The sequence below is a fragment of the Cannabis sativa genome, chromosome X (assembly GCF_029168945.1).
Source record: "Cannabis sativa cultivar Pink pepper isolate KNU-18-1 chromosome X, ASM2916894v1, whole genome shotgun sequence".
Taxonomy (NCBI): Eukaryota; Viridiplantae; Streptophyta; class Magnoliopsida; order Rosales; family Cannabaceae; genus Cannabis; species Cannabis sativa.
In genome coordinates this window covers 11,255,004-11,281,089 of record NC_083610.1, presented here as the reverse complement: position 1 = coordinate 11,281,089, position 26,086 = coordinate 11,255,004, and the positions used below count along the sequence as shown (strand labels likewise).

At 35.5% G+C, this 26,086-nt stretch overlaps 1 protein-coding gene across 2 annotated transcripts; it reads left to right on the top strand.

The window, feature by feature from the left end:
* Nucleotides 1-12,759: 12,759 nt before the first annotated feature.
* On the top strand, nt 12,760-15,679 carry LOC133028914 (protein SHORT HYPOCOTYL IN WHITE LIGHT 1-like). Of its 2 annotated transcripts, none has more exons than XM_061107194.1 (5): nt 12,760-12,986; nt 13,463-13,816; nt 13,904-14,131; nt 14,258-14,323; nt 15,224-15,679. In XM_061107194.1, exons 2-5 carry the CDS (start codon nt 13,643-13,645, stop codon nt 15,374-15,376), a joined length of 621 nt encoding a protein of 206 aa, XP_060963177.1. In that variant the 5' UTR covers nt 12,760-12,986; nt 13,463-13,642; the 3' UTR covers nt 15,377-15,679. The 2 variants fall into 2 exon arrangements, with proteins under 2 accessions (XP_060963177.1, XP_060963178.1); XM_061107195.1 differs by having other exon boundaries at nt 12,860-13,145.
* Nucleotides 15,680-26,086: the final 10,407 nt, after the last annotated feature.

The following is a 26,086-nucleotide window of genomic DNA, read 5'->3' as shown; positions in this document are numbered from 1 at the left end:
CAAAGTCTTGAAATTTATTTCTAACATCGTACCATAGGGTTGTTCATCCGATCCGATCTGCACTTTTTTGGTCAAACAACATCCAATCCGCACTAAGTGCAGATTTTATTTTTTCGATCCAATCAAATCCACACAATAGCTCAAATCCAATCCAATCCAATCCGTAAAAGTGCGGATTGGATCGGTTACTTTGGATTGGTTACTTTTTAATATTAAATTATTTAATATTTATGAAAAAATATATTTTTTTTTTCACATAACTAGCAACAAAATAAAACAAATTATAGTTATTTTATGTCTCCAACAACACATTAAATAAATAAAATAACATATAACAAATTCAAAGGAAGAAAAAAAAATTATATATAAAAAAAATATTGTTATAAATATTAATAATTATGTGAATGTCCAAATCTTTTATTTATTACCATGAATTGTAATCAACATTCCTCTTTTCCTTAGTTTCCCTTTTTCTTAGTTTCTTAATATCTCACTCTTGTATTTGTATAAATAGGGGTTCACCCCATTGGAATAAACAACTCAGAAATTCTCATTCACTTTCTCTTTCTCTCTTCATCTTGTTCTTCTTTCTTCTCATCTACTTTATATTATTTTATATTATTTCATAACACGTTATCAGCACGAGTCTCTGCCCAAACTTCAAGCATGAGTCTCTGCCCAAGCTTCAAGCATGAGTCTCTGCCCAAGCCCCAATGTAAGCATTTTGTTAAAGTTCTTGAATTGTTTCAAGGTCATGATACACTAAATATATATTTATATATATACTTATCTGACTGAAACAATTTCAAGAGTCATTTGTTTTCTTTTTTCTTTTTATCTATATATCTATATATTATATATGTATGTATATATTTTTATATGTTCATTATTGATTCATATATATACATATTATGTTCTTATCATTCATAATATTTACAATATATGTTTGCCTATGATATGATAAAGAAAATCTATATAAATTATACATATATCCTGAAGATTATGTATCCTCGATAAAATATTGCATATATCTTAAAGATTATGCATCATCGATAAAATATTGCATATATCCTGAAGATTATGCATCCTCGATAAAATATTGCATATATCCTGATGATTATGCGTCCTCAATAAAATCTTGCATATATCCTGAAGATTATGCAAACGTAATATCCATTATATAGTTGATGGATATATAATGAAAGAGATGAATACATATTTATATATATGTTCTTGTATTCTTTGAGGACAATGAAAAGTAATTTAATATCGATATAGATTTTGACAAACATTTCCAGAAGTAAATGTTTTATATTTGTCAAAAAAAATGATTGTATTTATGTGAATACAACTAAAGAATCATTAAAAATGATTATTATTGATGCAATTTTATAGTGGGTTTTGAATACCTAAAAAGAATATTAAGAAAATTGCATTGAAACATCAAAGTATAAGAATAACAGTGAGCATGACTAATGTTATTTAAATACATGAGACATGTATTTATTGTTCATCATTCCCTGCAGAGAATGATACGAATTGAAGTCAACTACTTTTAAAGATTGTTTGTATTAGTCATGTTATTATACACTGTTATTGCTTGCAATGTTGAAAATTATTGCATGTGACATATATTAAAGATCAAATTTTGCATACATCTTGGAGATTATGCAAAAATTGTATTCATATATTCTTTGAAATATTGTTAAAGAAATTGCTGAGTAATTTCTTTTTATATATGAACAAGTAATAAATTTTTAAGAAATTTATAATAATGTTCTACTTGTTCAACGTCATTCCCCGAAGTGAATGTAATGATTTTAAATAATCAATGGCATTGTTTGCTACTCAAATATTTCCAGAAGAAATTGGAAATAACCAAAAGATGAGATACCACACACAATCAAAGTGCATGAAATCTATATATCATGTGTGGAATTGAATAATAGTGGTCGCGTACCTGTAGTACGGACACACTTATAGTCAAGATAAAAGTATACTTGATTATTTAATAGAATGTGAATTGTACATTTAGAATATTTAAATATCATTACCTAAAGAGAATGAATAGACATGAAATTCTATTTCAAAGAATATAGATTTCACATATATTGGTAATGCCAGAAGCAAATTAATGTATACAGATTTTATTATTTCTTGAAATCAATAGTTTCAAACTATTGTCGGTACATGATATGTAAATATATAGTTACCATATAATCCAGTTTGCATATTCCCAAAAGTGGATATATAATTTACTAATATTTGTTAGTGATCAAATATAATCAAAGTGATAAAGAATCACAAAATGATTAGTTGAAAAGCTTCTTGAAGAAGTCTTACATACAATTGCTACTTTGAGCAGTAAAATGTCTTTGTATGTACCTAGATGTGTAACTTTTATCTAGTTATGAAAGTGATAATAAATAACTTATTATATGTACTTGTTGTACATTTAAATATATAATATATCAAGTCATGATAATTAGACTGATGAATAGTCTATTAATAAATTAGACGACTTGTTAAAAAGATATCAGGAAAAATGAATGATATGTTTTGGTTATATCTATTTGACCATTACAATAACATGATGAAGTTGTCATGTATCTTTTAAATTATACACATCATTGAATTGATGATAGTGATTCCTGAAAAGTGTATATGTTTTGGAGAATAATATAATTATATTATTCGTGTATATAAAAATGAAACTTGTAATGATTATGTTGTAATGAATTTACATTACATTTTGAAAGTTTCATTGAAATACAAATATAGTGAACCTGAAGTTCATGAATTGAATTATTTTGACATGATCAATCATATGCAATAAATTGTCAAAGAATTTGACTAAATTTTGTTGAAGAACCAGAAGATTCTTCTCATTGTTATTTATAAGGCTCAAAAGAAGAATGTGCATATATTTGCACATAGAAAATATTTAAATTATATTTTCTTAACAATCTTGAGCCATTGTTAGATTTTTATTGCATGGTTTCTTATCGATGTGATAAGATTATATAATCATGCATTTACAAAATGTGTAAATTTATGTATTTCTAATTATACACGTACGACTCATTCTTAGAAATGAATTAAGTTCATAAGGATTGAACTTGAAACTGAAGTTTATTGAACCTGAAGTTCAATGTCATATAGTATATATGAGTTTAAACAAATATTGATTCATTGTGATATACTGAAATCCCTACAGGTATATTAATATTATTAGATATCACAATTTTTAAAAATTCTCTCGATCAGGGGGAGAGAAGCAGTTGGGATCGATGATAATTTTTGAAAAATGATCCTTGCACAAAGTATATAAGAACAATATAGTTCAAAATGATATATACCAACTGCAAATCAATATTATTCAAAGTTGAGATAGAATGAGTTGAAAACGCCTGAAGCGTAAATGAACAATGTAGAAATTATTAATAAATATTCATTTGATTTGCCCTGAAGTTGTTAAATCTAGAGGTACTCATGGAGATACCTTAATGTTATAAAGTATTAAAATGATAACCGTGATGAAAACGGTACTCGAAAAGACTCCCAAGAGAAGTTAGACATAACACATTTGATCATAATTGAATCCCTGAAGTGATTCTATATAGGTACCTATAAATGATAAACATATTTGAAAAATATGTAATTTAAATAGATCTCTATCAGTTATGTCAATATGGGAGGAAATTATCATTTATTGAAATTTTTGTCGACAATAAATATTGAATGTTTACATATGCAATAAACTAACATGAGATAGCAAGGATCATGGTATTAGATTTGTCGAGAATTATCGACATACATTTTGATTTTTGGCCAAAATATTATGACAAAATCCAGGCAAATTTACTCACATAAAGTGAAGTAAGACCTGTAGGGTGTGCAAATAAATATTTCTAATGAGAAATTTGCATATATGTATTTGTACATAATGAATTGTTGTACAAAGTTTGCATAGACATGAGATTGATTGAAGTAAGGCTTAAATATTGAGAAAATATAATCATGATTTGATTATAGCCTGCAATATATTTTATGAGGATTTATAAGCGTCACATAAATGTTGCAACAAAAGATTATTTATTTGGAGCTCCTAATATAATGAGAATTTGAAATAAGCCTTATCTAAAAATTCTAGAAGAATTTAATACATGTCTTAAGTGATATAAATTCTAAGTCGCGCGCACTATATGACAAAGATCTTTGTATGAAATAAAGACATGTAAGTAAATTATTGTTTGAAAAATACGTATGGTTGTCTATGCAGTATAAATACGTAAATTATACGTTGTGATAGACTCTTGAAGAGTTTTTGATTAATTGAAGAACAAACTTTTATTTCTTTTGTATTTCGAGAAATATTAATGTATAAAGTTTGTTCATTAGTATTGAAGTCCTGAAGTACTTTATATGTATCAAGAATTATAGATATATGATCATTTGATATGGAAATTAAGATCATAAAACAAGATGGAATAAATATATGGTCTTGGAGTACCATCATTGTCACAAATGAAAATTTGTAGTACCATTAATGTGTTATGTTCATATCTACTTGAAATTTTAAATTTTCGTATGAACAAAGTTGTGTACACACATGAATGATACAATTAGTTGGATAAAGACTAATGTTCCACGAACCCCTCATCTATAATTTAGAAGTCCATACATACTCTGGAAGAGTTATAGAAAATATATGATCAAAGATTATATATGGTGATATTTTAAAAGTGATAACAATAATCTTATGAGATTTATTATCACCAAAAGAATTATGGATCATATGTGCATGAGTGGGAGACATATTCATGTTGCACTCTTTTTCCCTTAGCTCAGGTTTTGTCCCACTGGGTTTTCCTGGCAAGGTTTTTAACGAGGCAACTTGCAAATAGTTATGAATATGAAATATATATTGTACTCTTTTTTCCCTTAGCTCAGATTTTGTCCCACTGGGTTTTTCTGGCAAGGTTTTTAACGAGGCAACTATAAATCATGTTAACATACTTGCATTTTATGAAGCAAGTAGAGAATGTGTGTGAGTGAGATCATTGGCATAGCATATTCGGGAAACATATGGATTGCACTCAATAAAGAAGTATCAACCCAAGCAATTCTCTATGGATAATACTGCTTGCATCGTTCAACTAAAAGGAGGTACATTGAAGGAGATAGAGTTAGAACACATTTCACGAAATTCTTCTTTATACGCTTCAAGAAAATGCATATTGGTGTTCAACATATTCAATCAAGTGTCAATCTTACAAACTTATTCACAAAGTTATTACCAACATCAACATTTGAGAAGATGGCAGACAAGATCGAAATTCGTCGATTAGAAGATCTCCACAAATGCCTAAATGAGGGGGAGGGAGTTAGTTTACACTATACTCTTTTTCCTTTGACCAAGTTTTCAGCAAAATTTTTAATAAGGCAGCTATTATGGACATCCAAGGGGGAGTGTTATAAATATTAATAATTATGTGAATGTCCAAATCTTTTATTTATTACCATGAATTGTAATCAACATTCCTCTTTTCCTTAGTTTCCCTTTTTCTTAGTTTCTTAATATCTCACTCTTGTATTTGTATAAATAGGGGTTCACCCCATTAAAATAAACAACTCAGAAATTCTCATTCACTTTCTCTTTCTCTCTTCATCTTCTTCTTCTTTCTTCTCATCTACTTTATATTATTTTATATTATTTCATAACAAATATTTAATTTTATTTAAAATTGTATGTAGAATTATTCAAAAAAAAAAAAAATTGTATGTAGAAAAAAAAAATATATAAGAATAGAATATACATTTTATCTATTAAGTTTTGCAATATAATTGTATTATATGTATTAGACTTTTAAATTACTATTTTCGTAATGTTATTTGTATATATAATTTTTTAATTTTGTTATAAATATGTGTGGATTGGATTGGATCGTTTACTTTTACATGTCGATCAACATCCAATCCGCACAAGTGCGGATTTTGAATTTTCAATCCAATCCAATCCGCACAAGTGCGGATATCCGCATTTTGCGGATTGGATTGGATTTGATCGGCTATTTTATGAACACCCCTATCGTACCACACATCGATCTTTCAAGGATTTATTCAAAAGCTCTGTGTTAATTATGGCCATGTACATTTATCCTAAAACACTCTATAAACTTATCCCCAAATTCCATTAGAAGCAGCCCCACTTCGACATTCATATAGGTGAACCTATCAAGACTACTCTTGTAGCTTGGTACTGTTGGGAATATTTTACCAAGATCTAGATATACTAACAAGTATGTTGAATTAACATCCTAAATATGAAAATCTCTAAAACAATGAAATTAAACACATAAGAGTTTTAGAAAACCTTACATTGGTTGCAGCGGAATATAATGACTCCTTCCGCTCAGATCTGAGCCTGGATCTCTTTCTCTCCTTTGGATTTGGTTACCACCGACTTACTCACTATGATTGAGTACTTGACTTGATATGTGGTGGGCATGGCACTCTATCACTCAAGGTTCGAATATGGTGAAGAACAATGAAGGAGGTGAAATCACTATGGAAGAAACTCTCTCGTCTATTAATTGTCTGACAGAGAAAACTAGGTTTGATTTGGTTGAAGACATCAAGTGGATAAGTGAGAGCATCATGTTCCTTTTATAGTGTTTCAACTAGGGCTTAGGGCTGAATTATATGGATTAATAAAGAATAAAATATTGGGCAAAAATCTTTTAATGGGCGTACACTTAAAGGGACCATTCTCTAGTTATAATTTTGCCATTTTATTTCAACAACTTATTCTTCTTTCAATAATACCATAATTTACAATTCAATCCTATAAATGTCAAAACTATTTATTTAATACTAATTAATTACAAAATAAAATTGTCATTTATTTAATTTATTAATTAGACCTTTCAAAGTCTCTTAATTAACAAACTGACCCCAAAACCTCTTTTCTTCACAATTAAGTCTTTGCTTAGTGAAATTTTTTAAATAAGACATAGTCTAATTTTAGAATTATAATTGATTAATTAAAACTAATTAAGTGAGTCTGGAAGCAGTATTATCTCAACTAGTGAGGGGACCATGGGCCTATATAAACGAGCTTTCAATAAGTAGATCTAGAATTTACTAAGTAAATTCTCTAACTCATTAATTCCACCTTGCGCCACTATAGATTTAGAATTGAATAGCACTCTCAATCATATAGAACACTCTATATGTAGCACGATATAGATACGTTATGATTATCCATTGTTACAATCCTAATAGTCAAAGATGTTGGGTTTTATGCCCTAAATAAAACTCATTTCAATATAATCAGATTTACTTATTAATATAGATCAGAAATAACATTTAATGTTGCATGGTTCACATGATTTACTTCATGATTATATGTATATAATGTATAAATTCATCTGAAACCCTTTTCACATACTTGATCCTGTTTATTGTGTCGTCAACACATTGGAAAGTAAACATGACTATGTGAATAAAGTTTCCTAGATTTATCAGACATAGGGTTTTACTGATATGATAATCTACAACAGAGTTTACTTGCATTTGGAGAAATACTATGTTCTTTCCAGAGCATTGGTTAAAGTAAAGCTCAGGTTGGATGCATGGAGTATGCATCGGAAGGGACCGATATTGAACTTTGACTTAGATTTATTAAACTTACCGTAATATCTATTCAAGTCAATATCGCCTAGTTGATCCTAGATCAAATGTTCTTAATCCTGTTATGATTAGGCTCAATCTTGAAAGGCTATTCGTGTTCTTTGATTTGTTAGTTAAGCCTACTTTTAGGTCAGGGTGATACATACATTTTGGGAACACGGTAGTGCAATTGAGTGGGAGCGCTAGCATTAACATGGAATCTATAGCTTCTATCTGGCGAATAGTAAGCAAAGGATGATCTCCTTCGAGCTTGACCAAACGAACATAAATGGTGGAGTACTCATTTCACATAAACGGTAATTTAATCCCTTTACTGTGTAGATCATTCATATAGAGGATCATTGATCACATTAGGATTATAACAATGGATAACTAATGATGTGTCTATATGGTGGAACATATAGAGCATTCTATATAACTGAGAGTGCAATTCTAAGTTCTATGCGTGGATTCAACGAAGAATTAATAAGTTAGTGAATTTTAGTAATAAATTCTTGATCTACTTATTGGAAGCTCGGTTATATAGACCCATGGTCCCCCCACTAGTTGAGATAATATTGCTTGTAAGACTCATGTAATTGGTTTTGATTAATCAATTATAATTCTCAAATTAGACTATGTCTATTTGTGAATTTTTCACTAAGTAAGGGCGAAATTGTAAAGAAAGAGTTAATAGGGGCATATTTGTTAATTATGATACTTTGTATGGTTCAATTAATAAATATGATAAATGACAAATTTAATAATTATTTATAGTTATTAAATAGTTAGAATTGGCATTTAAATGGTTGAATTAGAAAATTGGCATTTTTGAGAAAATCAGATGCAGAAAAGGTAAAACTGCAAAATTGCAAAAAGTGAGGCCCAAATCCACTAGTATAGGGCCAGCCACTTTTGTAGGAAATTTAAACTGATATTTTCATTATTTTAATGCCAAATAATTCAAACCTAACCTTAGTGGAATGCTATAAATAGATAGTGAAGGCTTCAGGAAAATTACACTTAAATTTTCTATTTTTCCTTCAGAGAAAAACCTGAGCCTTTCTCTCTCCCTATCTTTAGCTGCCACTTCTTCTTTGTCTTCCCTCTTGAATTTCGAAATCTAGTGATTTGAGTAGTGCCCACACACATCAAGTGATACCTCAATCATAGTGAGGAAGATCGTGAAGAAAGATCATCAGCAAAGGAGATTCAGCATCAAGGATTCAGAGAAAGAGATCCAGGTTCAGATATTGATAATGCTCTGCTACAGAAAGGAATCAAGAGCTAGATATCTGAACGGAAGGAGTCATTATATTCCGCTGCACCCAATGTAAGGTTTCTTAAACTTTATATGTGTTTAATTTATCGTTTTAGAAAGTTCTTATTTAGGATGTTAATAAACATACTTGTGAGTAGATCTAAGATCCTGGTAAAATAATTTCCAACAAAAGATCCTTTATAGATGATCTACATTGAATAGGGATAAATTTACTATTCTACCCTTCAATGTATTTTATCCTTCAAACACTTAGTTAACTATAAATGATACTTCAGTAAACTAATATAATTACTGAAATGAGGCCTCAATCATTTATCTCCATTCAGCCAAGCTCGAAGGAAATCATCGTTTCACTTCTAAATACTTATAGAAGCTATAGATTCCATAATTATGATCAGTGCTCCCACTCAATTGAACTACCATGTTCCCAAGATGTAAATATCCGCTAGAACCATAGGTTAGCGTCCACGAAGAACTTGAAGAACATAAATAATACAACTAAGTTGAACCTAACCATATCAGGATTAAGATCCATAGACCTAAGATCAACCATTGATATTGACTTAGAAAGATATAACGGTAAGTTTATGATATCTTATCTAAGATCAATTTCGGTCCCTTCCAATGTATACTCCATACATCCGATACTGGTAAACTTTTCTAATGCCCTGGAAAGAACATAACACTTATCCAAGGTGTAAGTATACCTTGTCGCCAATTATCATGTTAGTCTAAATCCAGTGAACTGACAAATCATGGGAATTGAACTTTTAAACATATAATCATGATTATATTCCACTATACTGACGACACTATAATCATGAACAAATATATACATCTTTATATATGTTCTGAACTTAATAGAATTTATACGTATATTAAGTATAATCATGAAATAAATCATGTGAACCATGCAACATAAAAGTAATTTCTGATCTTTATATTAATTAGTAAATCTGATTATATTGAAATGTGTTTTGTTTAGGGCACAAAATCTAACAAACTCCCACTTACACTAATATAAAATAAAAAGTGCATTTCAAATAATCTCAACACCTTGATATTCAGATCAAGTGTAGGATGTGGTATTCTTTCCGTAATAGGATCTGACAGGTTGTATTCAATACAACATTTCCTCACCATTACATATCCTTAGTCATAAAATCCTTGATATTGTGAAATTCCTCTCTATGTCTACTCCTCTGGGGATACATGATTCTTTACTTTTTGGCAACTACTTATGTGTTATTTAGGAAGTAACACTAGTAGTTAATAAATTGTTGGTACAATGCCAAAAATATACATAATAAAAGACTAGTAGTTATTATATATTCATATTGGTCAATTTTCAATTTTTTAACATGCCAAAGTTATTATATTCAGGAAGTAACACTAGTAGTTAATTTACATACTTTGTGGTATATTCATATTGGTCTTAGGTATATCGTTTGTATGTGATATGATATATCGTGAAGGAAAGAAAGAAAATAATTGAATATTAGTTTAAATTTGACGTATATATAATTTTCACTACATTATATATATTATGCATTACATTATCTCATTAAAAAAATAAATAAAAGACAAACAAAAAAGAAACTTATAAAAAATTTAAGCTCGTGGTATATTAATTTTATACTATGGGATATCCATTTAATCTACAAATATATCATTTTTATGTGCTTATGTATATCAAACAAGAAAAATAAAGAAAAAAAACTTAAAAAATGGTGGTTCTTTGAATAAATAGATATCTTAATATGACGAATAAAATAAAGAAAGAAAGAAAAAACTAAAAATTAGTATTCTTTAATTAAAAATATATGTATGCTATACAACAAAATTAATATACAATCCAAGTTTTTTTATTTTATTTTCTAAATGGTATACCATAGTATAGAAAATATATGTACCATAATACAAAATGTATATACCACCGACATAAAAATTTGACTGAGACTTTGGTCGTTGTTTGGGGGTAATTATTGTAATTTAGAGATGTGAGAAAACCAGAAGAAGAAGAAAATGAGCAGAGCTTCGTCGTTTTCGATTGTGAGGAATTAGGAGAAAATGATTGGATCCAACGAATGAATCGAATAAATGGATGAGAGAAAAATATTTCATCGCCTTTTAAGAGAAATTAATCAGGATAATTTACTAAAAAAATATAAAGAAATCCAAACTAAACGGAAAAAATAATGAGAGGGAGGCTTTGTCATTTAGATTTTGGAACAGAGCTTCTGTTTCTATTTGGAGAATGAATATAATGTTAATAATACCCTTATATAACTAAGGGTATTTTAGGTACTAAAAAATAATAAAAGTCATTTGCTATATTATTTTTAAAAAGGGACATTAAGCTTCAGTAAAAATGAATAAAGGGTCATTCACTACTATAAAAGAAAAAAACATGTGGAATATTAAATTAAGTTTTTGGTATACATATTTTTTTTTTTAATTTATTATATTAATTTTTCATTATAGTATTTCTGCTTATAATTGTAGTATATAATTTTTGTATGCTATTATATATCTTGGGGAAAAAATCTCATTTAATAATATATTAGTTTAAGTTTGTGATATATTCATATTGGTCTTAGGTATATCGATTGTATGCAATATGATATATCATGAAGGAAAGAAAAAAAAAATTGAATATTAGTTTAAATTTGACGTATATATAATTTTCACTACATTATATATATATTATGCATTACATTATCTCATTCAAAAAATAAATAAAAGACAAACAAAAAAGAAACTTATAAAAAATTTAAACTCGTGGTATATTAATTTTACTCTATGGGATATCCATTTAATCTACAAATATATCATTTTTATGTGCTTATGTATATCAAACAAGAAAAATAAAGAAAAAAACTTAAAAAATGGTGGTTCTTTGAATAAATAAATATCTTAATATGACGAATGAAATAAAGAAAGAAAGAAAAAACTAAAGATTGGTATTCTTTAATTAAAAATATATGTATACTATACAACAAAATTCATATACAATCTAAATTTTTTTATTTTATTTTCTAAATGGTATACCATAGTATAGAAAATATATATACCATAATACAAAATGTATATACCACCGACAGAAAAATTTGACTGAGACTATAGTCGTTGTTTGGGGGTAATCATTGTAATTTGGAGATGTGAGAAAACCATAAGAAGAAGAAAATGAGCAGAGCTTCATCGTTTTCGATTGTGAGGAATTAGGAGAAAATGATTGGATCGAACGAATGAATCGAATAAATGGATGAGAGAAAAATATTCCATCGCCTTTTAGGAGAAATCATGATAATTTACCAAAAAAATATAAAGAAATCCAAACTAACCAGAAAAAATAATGAGAGAGAGGTTTTGTCATTTAGATTTTGGAACAGAACTTCTGTTTCTATTTGAAGAAGGAATATAATGTTAATAATACTCTTATATAACTAAGGGTATTTTAGGTACTAAAAAATAATAAAGACCATTTGCTATATTATTTTTAAAAATGGACATTAAGCTTCAATAAAAAAGGGATAAATGGTCATTTTACAACTATTTCCCTATTTTATTCTAGCAACCTAGTATATTAGCTTCTTATATACATCTAAACCCAAAAACAAATATATAGGCTTAAGTCAAATTGATTTGGATGAGCGCCCTATCATGTTTATAGGTTTACAATGATGAAAGAAATATAAAATTTATTTGTTACAAATTATTTATAAAATTTATTGATAATTGGACTTTAAGTAAAATTAAACCATAAAATCTATAACAAGTTAATCATAACAATTTAAATCATATAAATAATAGATTTCTTATTATTATCATAATATTTTTAAAGTAAATAAATCAATAAGACAAAAACCAGAAAACTGAAATTTGGTCGTTTATGATATTAGCCACTTCACATAACATAACTGGCTTGACTCGGTTCCCTTTGTTTGGTGCCAACCAACCTAACTACGCCCAAGTTTCAGATAGCTTTCCCCTGTGCACGAGTGGGTTTTCATCTTCAATTCAAGAACAGGTGATTACTCCCTAACCCTAGATTAAAAGATGAAGCTTCAATTTCTATCTATCCTTTTGCTCCTTTTTTATCCGTCTATGCTTAATTTCGGAATAGTTTTCGTATAGTTATAATCACTACACTTCTGGAGTTATTGATTAGTTTTATTTAGAGGAAAAGGTAATTTAAGGGTTGATTTATTGTCAATAAAATAGATACTATGAAGCAAATCTTATTGCTGTCATTTATGAGGTGCATTACAACGATCTCTGCTTAAAGATTGATTTGAATTTGTTAGTTCTTTTATATATTTATGTATAAAATTGGAGACAAAATTATTTGACGGGTGATCATAATTGTTTAGAATTACATAGGAATTAACTTGATTGTTTATCAAAGAAGCCTTGTTTTGTTTTGTGTTCTTTGTTACTGTGTATATTCTCAATCATTTCTGCCATGCATTTTATTGTCTTTTCTTCTTCTTCTTTATATTTTAGGGATATGGGTGTAGCCATCAATGAAGCTATAGCAGTTTCAGTCTTGTAATGCAAACAACGGAAGCTATGGCATTCAACATTTTTGTAACCATATTTTAGAAGACTTAGAATTTTCAATTAACAATTTTGTATCACACAACCGTGATCTGCATATGTTGTAGCGTCACACCTTCCCTAACCATGTCATTAGCTGCGACACTCTCTCCCTTATCATTTCAAACACTTAAATCTCGTCAACAAGTATTTCACTCCATTTATCTCCATCGGCATACCTCAAATTTCAGACTCAGATTTTTACCTTTTCAAACTCCTTTTCGCCTTCAAGCCTCAAGACGAATCTCCAATTCTCCCCAGGTTTTTTCTCTTTGTATGTCACATGGTTTTTGTATTACATGTATAGTGATTGTTAAAGTATGATTCTAGCTTAGAATTTTGTTTCAGGGTAGTGATACTCTTGTGGATGATCCACGCAGTTGGAGCCGTTCTATCAGCTCTGAATACAGTAGACATGGTGATGATGAAGATGACGATGATGATGATGAAGAAGAAGAAGAAGATAGAAGTCTTGATCTTTTGATTAAGTTCGTCCAGAATGTTTTTAAGAAGATCTCTAGGCGTGCTCGACGAGCTGTAAGATCAGTTCTTCCAATAGTTATCCCAACCAAACTGGTACAAATACTCGGTTCTTCTCAGCATAGATTTATTATCATGAAATGAAAAACTGGGGTTTCATTTCATTTTTAATTTGATCTTTATAAATTTGCATCTGACCTAGTTCTTGAAATTCGATATTAGGTGGGATTTTCTGTCAATGGAGTGCTAATTCTTGCTTTTTTGTGGATTTTGAAGGCGTTTCTTGAGGTAAATGAATCATTTCTCTTACATTAAATCACTTAAAATCACTGTTGTGTATGATCTCTAATTGAATGGGTCTTGCAAGTGCTTCTCACAGAAGGTTTTGAAATATTTGAGGTTCCTCTGGCTTAAGAATTTGGCATTGGCATGTTTGTCATGCTTTTGACCAATAAGTCATAGCAGTACTGTAGTAACTTTTCATCTTAATTCTTTAGTTACATCGGATCTTAATTGCTTCACTAGTTAAATTTAGTTTCCAACATGTAATGTTCTATCATGTTTAATAATTTGATGTCCATGCTTGTTCGAGCCCAGTAAGAATAGTAGAAGTAGAACTATGTATAGGACTACATTACAATACATCTGGTATACAATTCGAGAAAACATGGTTCAAAATTACCCATTAGATTATAAGCCCACACCACCATGAAGTAAATTTTAACAATACCTGTAGCTTGTCTTGTAGATTGAGGCTGCCTAATGCTTCTGCAACTGGTTTTACATAAGCCTAAGCTACTTGCGGTGTATATGCTTATGTGATAAAAAGTTCAGAGAATGTGCCTAACTTTGAGCAGTTCACTGTACAAGTTTGGAAGACGTGCCTAATTTTGTACTGTTTATTGGATTAAGTTATGATGACATGCCTAACTTTATGCAATTTATTGGAGCTGTTGCTGTTTATTGTGTTTAATGATAATAATTGAGTTGAGAAGTTAGTTCTAGTTCTGTTAAACACCCGATTCCATATCGTTACATGGTTTGAAATTGATTATTGAATACATCAAGATTCTAATTTAAAAGCCAAGATAACATGAGTAGTGATGCAACATTTAAGAATTAAGATATCTTTAACCAAAATGCAGTCTTAAATTCTTAATCCAATTTCTATTTGTTTTGAAATTGCAGGTTGTTTGCACCATCGGTAGTGTAGTTTTTGTGAGCATCTTACTCATCCGAGGAATATGGACTGGGTTAATCTATTTGCAAGAAAACCACAACCTTTCAATAAAGGACTTTGATGACGAGAATGGCGCATGGGATCGTGTTAAGCCTGCTTGACAACAGACAAGCATGCTTCTGTAACAGATGTAGTCTGTTCTAGATAGGAATCTTGGATACAAAAATTGCTTACCTTTCTGGAGATCAAGAACTAACTACATCTGTTATCATATAATAAACATTTTCTAAGGTAGCAAGGTCTACCTTTCTGTATCATCATCACATATCAGATCAGATCTACAGGTATAAATAAATCTGGCATGATTATGCCTGTCTCGTGTATTCATATCATATGTTTCATAACTTGGGACTTTGGGGTAATGAAATGGAATGCAAAAAAAAAAAAAATTAATATTTATTTCATTCTTTTGTTTAATTGGATTTTTAAACATTAGAAGGTAAGAATAACTTTTTCAGTGGATGACAATTCTATTTATAGATGTGAGAAAAGACTCTTTTAATGCGAGATAAAATAAAAATTAAGAACTTTCAGCTTAAATGGGGCAACTCCAAGATAATTACAGAATTCTTTGTAGTACTCTCTCAAGGGGAGAACTGCTCCAGCCTTGATGTGCTCGAGGCTCCAAGCGCTTACCTTAGACGAGCCACTAGTACTAGCACCACCGCACTCCTCGCGAATAACTCTTTCTGGACGGAAGTAGCTGAATTCCCCTGGAGCAACGGATCTAATGTAGCATCCTCGCCTTTGCTTGATGCCACAGGACTTTAATACACCACCCACATACTCTCTAATGGCTCTCACCTTGGATTCAATAAGTTCAGCTTCAAATGTGACATTAGGATGTTGGGGGTCTTTGATTTACGAGGCTTGGTGGACATAATTTCAAAATCAAGGTCACCTGATAAAAAAGCAACAGCGATTTGAGGTAAAAATATGGGTCTCCCTAATGGAATACAAGATAAAGATTGAGGTTTAGGCCAGGCTGCATCTTGCAGATAACGACGTTTACTCTCAGTTATCTTTTGTAAAAATCGCCTATAGCGACTGGAAACTTCATCCTAATTGGTTTTTATTAAATGGTTCCTAATTTTGGCATCATTTATCTCAATTTTGGATTGAGGTTTTTGGATTTTGGGTTTGAATGGAATGACTAATTCCTTAGGACATTCTATTTCTAGGAAATCTGGAGTTGAAATTTAAAAACCAGATTGGGCCTGTTTTATAAAAAAGAATAATCCTAATTTTTGGAAGAAATTTATTCAAACTAGAAGCCTATGAATGTATTAAACCTAAGGTTTTTCTCTCTAAAACCTCAGAAATTATCCAAAAAACTAAATTGAAGTTACTTAAATCAAACAGAGTAAGCAATGATGCAATTAATCACAAAAATAAGAGTACCAACCCAAAAAAAGAATTACCAAAAAGAAGGGAATAAACCACTTACTATTCAGATGTGAATTTTCGCACAAGGAAGAGTTATGTAACTAGAATTGAGACGAATGAATCGACGTACTCTGAGGACTCTTGAGGTTGAAGATTAAATCTGAAGAAACTCCCAGAAAATAGGTCAATGATAGAGAGGGCATGCAAGGTATTGAGAAGTCGAGAATGATTTTCGCAGAAAAGCTCGAAGGGTTGAAAGGCAGAAATGGTGAGGTAGTTGTTTTTTCTTGAATTTTATACTTTAAGAGTAATCACCGTTAGATGAGGAAAAAGATCTAACGGATGAGAACATGGAAGAATTGGAAAAGATGGGAAATTAATGCTAATGATGTGCCTCAAAATCATGAACCACCAAAACTCAAAGCATGTAATTTTTTAAAATTGGATTAACAAAAATACTCTTGCAATCATTTAAAAAGCTCTTTTTATTAAAAAAAGAACTGTTTAAGGGACAATTGTTATACTCAAAATTCGGCTACACTTCAAAGATTGACACGTGTCTTACAGTGGAATATGAACCACCTGATTTAATAAAATTATATCATTAAATGCAAAGAAAAAGAATAACTCATTAAATAAAGAATTAATAGAAAATATTCATAACTTGCTGACTATGTAGTCTTAAGCGAGACAAGGATAGAAGACTATTAAAACCTATATTGACGAGATACATGCATGCCTCGGAATACACAGGCCCAAGAAGATAATTCATTTATTCGAAGGAGTGAATACATATATGCAAAGAAACCTCGGGTTATGAATAGCGAGACAATCACCTCGCTATTCTAAAGAAACTTGACGATGAGAATCATTTGCTAACACTTAGCGTTTTTTCTACATTATAATAGCCAAGGATAATAACTCGGAAATAAGCGAGATACAATTGTCTAAATCAGCATTAATCATCTATAAGGATAAGAATTACCAGTAGTTAAGCGGTTATCTAGTATTATCCACATACAATTTAAATGAAACGTAGGAATTGATTACGTTTCATCAACGGTTATATTTTGAATTGAATGTAAATAACTGCCAACTTATATTCTTATAAATAGGGGCAGATTCTTTAGAAAAAGGGACGGAGAATTTGAGAGAGAAAATACATACGATCAATTGTATATTGTATCTTGTATTCAAAAAATAATCTTAAATAAAATAGACTCGTGGAGTATGCTTATTTAACTGCAAAACTACGTAAAAATATCTCATGTTATTTATATATTATTTATTTCTCATTATTTCTGTATTACATTTATTACAAAAAAAGCTTAATAATTATTGGTTAACGAAAATCTGCGTTAACATATTTATATATACACTAGGTTATTGTTACGTCCATTGCACATATACTTAGTTATATTTTTAATTTTAATTTTTGTTATGTGTATTTTTAAAATATTATAAATTAAAAGAAACCACTTATTATTTTTTATTGTTTTTTTTTAAATAATATTTAAAGTTTTAAAAATTTAAAGAAAATAACTATAAAATTTAAGAATATCAAAATTACACATACTACTAATATTAAAAATAATAATGTTAAAAATAATATATTAATATTTATATATGTTGCTCCTAAAATCGCCCAATATACGTGGACCAGTCAAGAGGGGACACGTGGATCAAATTACTTGGGAAGAACTGCTAAGTCTTTTTTATGACACCAGGAAGCGTTATTCGTATGGGTCCCGGAGGATATACCCGGAGTACAAGGTACTCCCGGAAGCGAGCATAGCTTAAAGGCACTCCGGGATGTGTCAGGTCTCTCCCGAGAAATCAAGTCGCATTTAATGCTGCATGGGAGGAAGCGTGTTGGGACTGTAACACGCAATAAAGTCTGACGGCACAACCCCCAAACGAAATAAGCATAACGGTAATGATCATTTAAGTCTAGCGACGGCTACTCTGCGAAGAGTCACGTCAATCATAAGACAAAAAGGACATTCTCCATAAAAACCCTACAGCACCTAGGGATTTGACCATGCATCACCCATGGTATATTCATCGGAAATGCCCAACTTTATGGATACTTACAGACACATATGTAAGGACAATTCTAGGGATTACCCCACCAAAACACTATAAATACCCCCTCAAAGCTCATTTAATGGGGTCGGAGAATCTTGGCTGCTCAAGAGCAAGAAGAGAAAAAACTCACCAAGAACATTCTTTGTATTAAAGAGAGAAACATTCTCCCAAGTGTAGAATCTGTAATAAAGATATCCATAAATAGCAGTGGCTCGTGGACTAAGGCTCATTAACGCCCCAACCACGTAAAAAGTCTTCATCTCGCTTTCTTACAGCTCATTATTATATTCATATTTTATTAGTTGCCGAAAACCTCGGTCAACATTTTGGTGCTTTCATTGAGAGCTGAGGAAAGCTGCTTCACAACAAGCATTTAATTTCACGATAATGGTGGAGACAAGAGCTACACGTCACCCTCGCCCTCTAGAAGATGCTCAAGATCCCAATGAAGAGGATGTAGCCTCAAGGGCAGCAGAGGAGTCCGAGGAAGAAGTTCCAGATGAAAACCACGAGGAGCATCTCGACGAGTACGCTTACGATGATGGAAGCTACCAAGAGCTGGTGCTCCTCAGACAAAAAGCTATCGATCACGAAGCTGAGATCGAAGCTCAGAAAGTGCAAAATCAAAAGATGCATGAGGTGATGCTAGCCATGCAGAAAGCCATGGAGGCAGCTGGCATTCACGTGCATCCCAAGGCAATGGCCGCTGGACTCGACAGGGAGCCAGCTGCGTCTTCGCTTGATTCCCAGCAGCAAAGGCCTAGGGAACCTAGCCCTATAAGGCACCCTGCTGAGGAAAACCAAGCAAAAAACCCTACTTCTGCCCCTGGTCGAAAGAAAAAGGCGCAGGATCCGCGAAAGGTCCGCTCAGATTTCCCTAAAGGGAAAGGTCCGCAGAGGGGCAAGCCCCAAAGAGGGAGTCTTGGCCCTCAGGATCGAGGGGACCGGAAAAGCGTTTCCGTGCACCAGGAACCGGGGGGTAGAGGAAGAGGAGGACAGAGATGTCCACCCATTGATCTGAGAAATCAAATCAATGGGAATCAAGGTGACCTCCGGGATCACCTTGATCAAAAAAGATACAGACCCGAAGTCTCCTCGGGTACTGTAAACGAAGGGATTATGGCAGAGCTTGCCATCCTTCGAAAAGATATTGCCCGAGTCTCCCGGAGGCAGAAGGGAGATGACTCCGACTCGGACAGTGAGGACCGGGAGCCCTGTGCCAAGCATATCCTGGAGGCGGAGCTCCCTAAAAACTTCAAAATGCCCGAAATGGCGGCATATACTGGGAACTCCGACCCCAGTGATCATTTGTCACGATTCAACCGAGTCATGACAGTCATGCGGGTCAGCAATGACGCCAAATGCCTATGCTTCCCCCTCACTCTGAGCGGTTCAGCGGAGGAATGGTTCAAGAAACTAGAACCAGGATCGGTGGGATGTTGGAACAAACTCCAAACCAACTTTCGGAGACAATTTGTCGCCGCCAGGAAGGTCAATTTGGAGGTTAGTGCCTTGACCAACATCAAGCAACTACCCACCGAGACCTTGAAGAATTACATCAAGAGGTTCCGAGAGGAAGCCTCGAAGACCAAGAAGGTCGACGACGGACAACAGCTTGCGCTTCTCCAAGCAGGAATCCGCACTGGGACTCCCTTCTGGAACGAATTACAGCAAGAAGGCGCTGCTAGCCTTCAAGACTTCCAGAAGCGAGTCCAAAAATATATTAACCTCGAAGAAGCCCAGATCGTGGCTTACGGAGGCTATTATCCCACCGGGATAGCAGGATACATGCCAGGAGCATCGCCCTCGGGTACTGTCCCGACCGCGACCCCTCCGATTAGTGGCATACAGTTTTCTGCTACTCCCGGATACGACGGGCCAAGCTCGCCCCCGCATCTTCCCATTACGGCAATCCGTCCGGGGTGAATGGACGGGCTCCTTCACAGGCTGCCCCAACCGCTAGCTTAACAGGCCCTACCCAAGGGTCTAGAAGCAAGAGGTCTTCCAAGGGCAGCACCCGAACGGGAGAGAAGCGCCAAAAGAAGGGGTACACACCCCAATACACCCAGTACACAGAGCTCACGGACTCCCAGGAACGTGTCTATTTTGCCACAAGGCAGAATACGCATTACCGGAGACCCCAGCCATTGTACAGGGACAGCTCCCGGAGAGATCCGAGTAAAAGGTGCGAATATCATAACGATATTGGCCACAGCACCAACGAGTGTAAAAATCTCAAAGATGAGATTGAGAATCTAATCCGGTTGGGCCACCTCTATGAGTGGATCAAAAATAGGTTGCCCCACCTTAACCCGGGGCAGGTGGCAGGGGGCATGCCTTCGGGAACACCAGGGGGTACAGCAGGAGTATTGCCTCCAGCTGCTCCCGCAGGTGACGCCCAGCATATACCCGGACTACCGCCCCGGCCTAATGGACGGGTAGCCATGATCTCCGGAGGTCCCCATATCGGAGGAAACACTCGAAAGGAGCGGAAGAGATATGCCGAGGCCGCAAGGCACAGTGAGGTGTGGGAGGTCACTCAACTCCCAGCTCAAAGGCCTCGGCTAATGGACCAGCCCATAACGTTCACGGAAGAAGACGCCAAGACGGTGCGTTTTCCTCATCACGACCCGCTGGTCATAGAGACCCCCATTGCAAATAAAGTGGTGGCCAGGGTCCTGATTGATAATGGAAGTTCCGTGAACTTGCTCTTCAAAGAGGCCTTCACTGCGATAGGGTTGACCGACCGGGACCTCTCTCCTAGCGGATCGCAGCTCACAGGGTTTAACGGGACAACTCTAATCCCGATGGGAAAAGTCAGGCTCCCAGTTACCCTGTGCCCGGACACTCCCCAGAGCACGTTTAAGTATTGCACCTTCGTGGTAGTAGACTGTCCAACAGCCTACAACGCAATCTTAGGCCGACCGGCCCTCGTCGACTTTGGTGCAATAACTTCTATCCGACACCTATGCCTAAAATTTCCTACCCAGGAAGCCGGAGTCGGAACGGTGAGGGGAAATCAAGGAGAGGCTGTGCAATGTTACAACGTTGCCACCCACTTGCCCGTGCTCATGGTCCGGGGCCCCCGGCGAGAAGGCTGAAGAAGACGAGTTGGATCCTCGTATAGGATCCGAAAGGGTCGTAGAACCAATAGAGGACGTCGAAGAGATACCAGTGTGCGACGACGACTCCACCAAAGTACTCCGGATAGGGAGAGGCCTAGATCCGGAGGAAAAGGATAAAATAATAAAAACACTGAAGGGCGCCACTGACATTTTTGCATGGCGCCAAGAGGACATGACCGGCATCAGCCCTCATGTCATCACCCATGTCCTCAACGTCAACCCGGACATGCCTCCTATACAGCAAAAGAGACGCCCGCTCGACTCGGCGAAAGCCGAGGCCTTAGAGAAAGAGCTGGATAAACTTTTGTCCAATAGCATGATCCGCGACGTATACTATCCGGAATGGCTGGCCAATCCGGTCCTGGTGCCCAAGCCAAACGGGACTTGGCGGGTTTGCATAGATTTCACCGATCTAAACAAAGCCTGCCCAAAGGACTGCTTTCCGCCGCCAGGATCGACCAGATGGTGGACGCCACCTCCGGATTTAAACTACTATCTTTCATGGATGCCTATGCTGGGTACAATCAAATAAAAATGCATACGGCAGACCAGGAGTGCACTAGCTTCAGGACCGATAAGGGGGTATACTGTTACCTAGTCATGCCTTTCGGACTAAAAAACGCCGGAGCAACCTACCAAAGAATGGTTAACCGGATGTTTAAAAGCCTCCTGGGACGAAATATGGAAGTATACGTAGACGACATGCTCGTCAAATCCAAAGCATGCAATAGCCATGCAAACGACTTAGAAGAATGTTTCGAAGTCGTCCGGAGATACGGCATGAAGCTTAATCCGAAAAAATGTACCTTCGGGGTCAAGTCGGGAAAATTCCTGGGCTTCATAGTCAGCCAAAGAGGGATTGAGGCGAACCCGGAGAAAATCCAAGCTCTCTTGGACATGCCATCCCCCAAGAAACATAAGGACGTGCAAAGTTTGACCGGAAAGGTGGCCGCATTGAGCCGTTTTATCTCACGATCCACGGACAAGTGCATACCCTTCTTCAACATACTGAAGAAATGCCAAAAGTTCGAATGGACAGATGAATGCGAGGAGGCATTCAAAAGGTTAAAAGACCATATGGCCAAACCTCCTATCCTATCAAAGCCCGTCCTTGGAGAAGACTTGTTCCTTTACTTGGCCGTCTCCGAGCATGCGGTCAGTGCTGCATTGGTCCGGGAGGAAGAAAAGATTCAACACCCCGTGTACTATGTTAGTAAACGCATGATAGGGGCCGAGACAAGGTATCCGGTCATTGAAAAGCTGGTATTCTGCCTCCTGATGGCATCACGGAAGTTGAGACCATACTTCCAAGCCCATCCGATCAGAATTTTGACTAATCATCCACTCCGGCAAGTTCTCCAGAAACCTGAAGCCTCCGGAAGACTTCTCAAATGGGCAATGGAACTAAGTCAGTTCGACTTGCATTACGTGCCCCGGATTTCCGTAAAAGGCCAAGCCCTGGCGGACTTCATCACCGAATGTAATGAAGCCGAGGCAACAGCCAATACACCGGAGCCACCCATCCCCACTTGGAGAGTATTTGTGGATGGGGCTTCTAATGAAAACGGTTCAGGAGCCGGAGTGGCTATGATATCACCTACTGGGTTGCGGCTCCAGGCAGCACTCCGATTCAACTTCACAGCTTCGAACAATGAAGCCGAATATGAGGCCCTAATAGCAGGGCTAAAGTTGGCTAAAGCTGTAGGAGCCAAGAGGGTGGAAGTCTACAGCGATTCTCAGCTGGTCGTAAACCAAGTATCCGGAGAATACCAAACCCGCGGCGAAAGGATGGCCGCGTACGTAACAATAGTCCGAGAACTGCTCCACGAGTTCACCGACTACAAAATAGAAAGAATCCCCCGAGAAAAGAACGCTCACGCGGACTGTCTGGCTAAGTTAGCCTCGGACAGCGAGATCGAAGAGCTGGGGGTAGTACCAGTGGAACGCTTGGCAGAACCAAGCATCAAAATAAGAGAGACCACACAAACGGTTGGGCAAGAACCCAGCTGGATGGTCCCCATCATAAAATACATAACCTCAGGTGAGTTGCCCCAAGAGAGGGCACTGTCTCGAAAGATTCAGTATCAGGCTCATCGTTATGTAATGATGGATCAAATTCTCTACCGAAGAGGACTCAGCATGCCTTATTTAAGGTGTGTATCGGACCCTGAAGCTAGACAAATCATGCTGGAGGTCCACGAAGGGTTCTGTGGAGATCATACGGGAGGACCCAGCCTCTCAAAGAAAATATTGAGGCAGGGATACTTCTGGCCAACAATGAAAAAAGATTGTATAGACTATGTCCAAAAGTGTGACTCGTGCCAAAGGTACGCGAACATACCGAGAGCTCCTCCAAATGAGATCACGCTGATGACAAGCCCCTGGCCCTTCGCGGTCTGGGGCATAGATCTCATCGGGTCTCTACCTACGGGAAAAGGAGGAGTAAAGTATGCAATAGTAGCAGTAGACTACTTCACCAAGTGGACAGAGGCTGAGCCTATGAAGACAATAACCGCTAAGAAAGCGTTGGACTTTGTTATCAAAAACATAGTGTGTCGATACGGCTTACCTCACAAAATAGTCTCAGACAATGGAAAGCAATTCGATTGCGAGGAATTTACTGACTTCTGCAACCAACACGGAGTAGTAAAAAGCTTCTCCGCGGTAGCCCGGCCTCAAACAAACGGCCAGGCGGAGGCAGTCAATAAAATCCTAAAGGTCACCTTGAAAAAGAAGCTGCTGGCTTGTAAAAATAATCGGCCCGAAGAATTGCCAAGGGTATTGTGGGCCTACCGGACGACCCCCGTAACCACAACCGGTCACTCGCCGTTCTCAATGGCATACGGTTGTGAAGCAATGGTCCGGTGGAAACATTATTCCCATCCCACAGAGAACGACCTACGATCCGCCACTAATCGTGCCCCGCTCCAAGAAGCTCTGGATCAAGTCGAAGAACTCCGGGATGAGTCCCAAATACGGATGGCCGCTTATCAAAAGAAGGTGACCAAGTATTTTAACTCCAAGGTTAAAAACAGAAAATTCGCTATTGGTGACATGGTCCTAAGAAGGGTCTTCCCAGCCACCCAAGAACCCGGAGTGGGGGTACTTGGACCAAATTGGGAAGGACCATATGAAATCGAGGACGAAATCGGTTCTGGCACTTACAAACTGAAAAGAATGGACGGAACTACTGTCCCAAGAGCCTGGAATGCCGATCACCTCGTAAAATACTACCGGCAGCGAATTAAACTTAGCTTTTGTTCAAAGGGTTTGTACCGTCCAAATGTATGCCTCCTCTATATTAAATAAAACTGAGTGCCTTAAAAACAAAGTTTCTATGCCACTCAGGGGGGTACTAGGGTATACCGCACGGACAAACAAAAACAAGCTAAGTAAAATATCCTGACCCAAAGGGCAGGTCAAGCTAAGTAAAATATCCTGACCCAAAGGGCAGGTCAAGCTAAGTAAAATATCCTGACCCAAAGGGCAGGTCAAGCTAAGTAAAATATCCTGACCCAAAGGGCAGGTCAAGCTAAGTAAAATACCCTGACCCAAAGGGCAGGTCAAGCTAAGTAAAATATCCTGACCCAAAGGGCAAGTCAAAGAACATGCGCAAAAATAAAGAGCGTAAGTATGAAACCCTGAGCCAAAGGACAGGTTGAAATATATAAAGTGTGAAAAAAGATCGCACATATATATAAAAAAAAAAAAAATATCCTAGCCCAAAGGGTAGGTCATACACATATAAATGGCCGGGGACGTGCCTTAAATTGTCTCCCCTTCAAATAAAAGCTGCCGCCTGTAAGTAAATTGTTCTAAGGCAGCAGCAAGTATAGACAAAGAAAAAAAAAAGGAGTTATAAAGAGAACGGGTACAATCTGGGTCAATAATATGGCAGCTCAGTCAGCCCGCGGCGGAAGACGAGGTCCGATCCGTGCCTCAAGGCTCAGCATCAAGTCTCTTCTTCTTTTCCCGAAATTTGGCAATCATGTCCTCGGGTTTGGGATAAAAAGAAAGCTTGATACTCTGATCATTGGTGGCCCAAGCCATGTAGACACCATCATCAAAGCGCTTCGGGCACCGGGCACAGGAGACGGGAGAAAGGAGCTCGGCCCTCTTGGCCTTCCCGATGGGCGATCTTTGTAGTCCCGAAGCTCCTTCAACTCCGCAGCCAGAGCGGCCTTGGATTCAATATCCGACTGGTGAGTCTCC

Bases quoted from the DNA above. Each gene is read 5' to 3' on its own strand.
- LOC133028914 (XM_061107194.1), top strand. From the start codon at position 13,643: ATGTCATTAGCTGCGACACTCTCTCCCTTATCATTTCAAACACTTAAA. The intron at 14,132-14,257 runs GTACAAATACTC...ATTCGATATTAG, and splicing joins TAGTTATCCCAACCAAACTG to GTGGGATTTTCTGTCAATGG. The intron at 14,324-15,223 runs GTAAATGAATCA...TTGAAATTGCAG, and splicing joins TTTTGAAGGCGTTTCTTGAG to GTTGTTTGCACCATCGGTAG.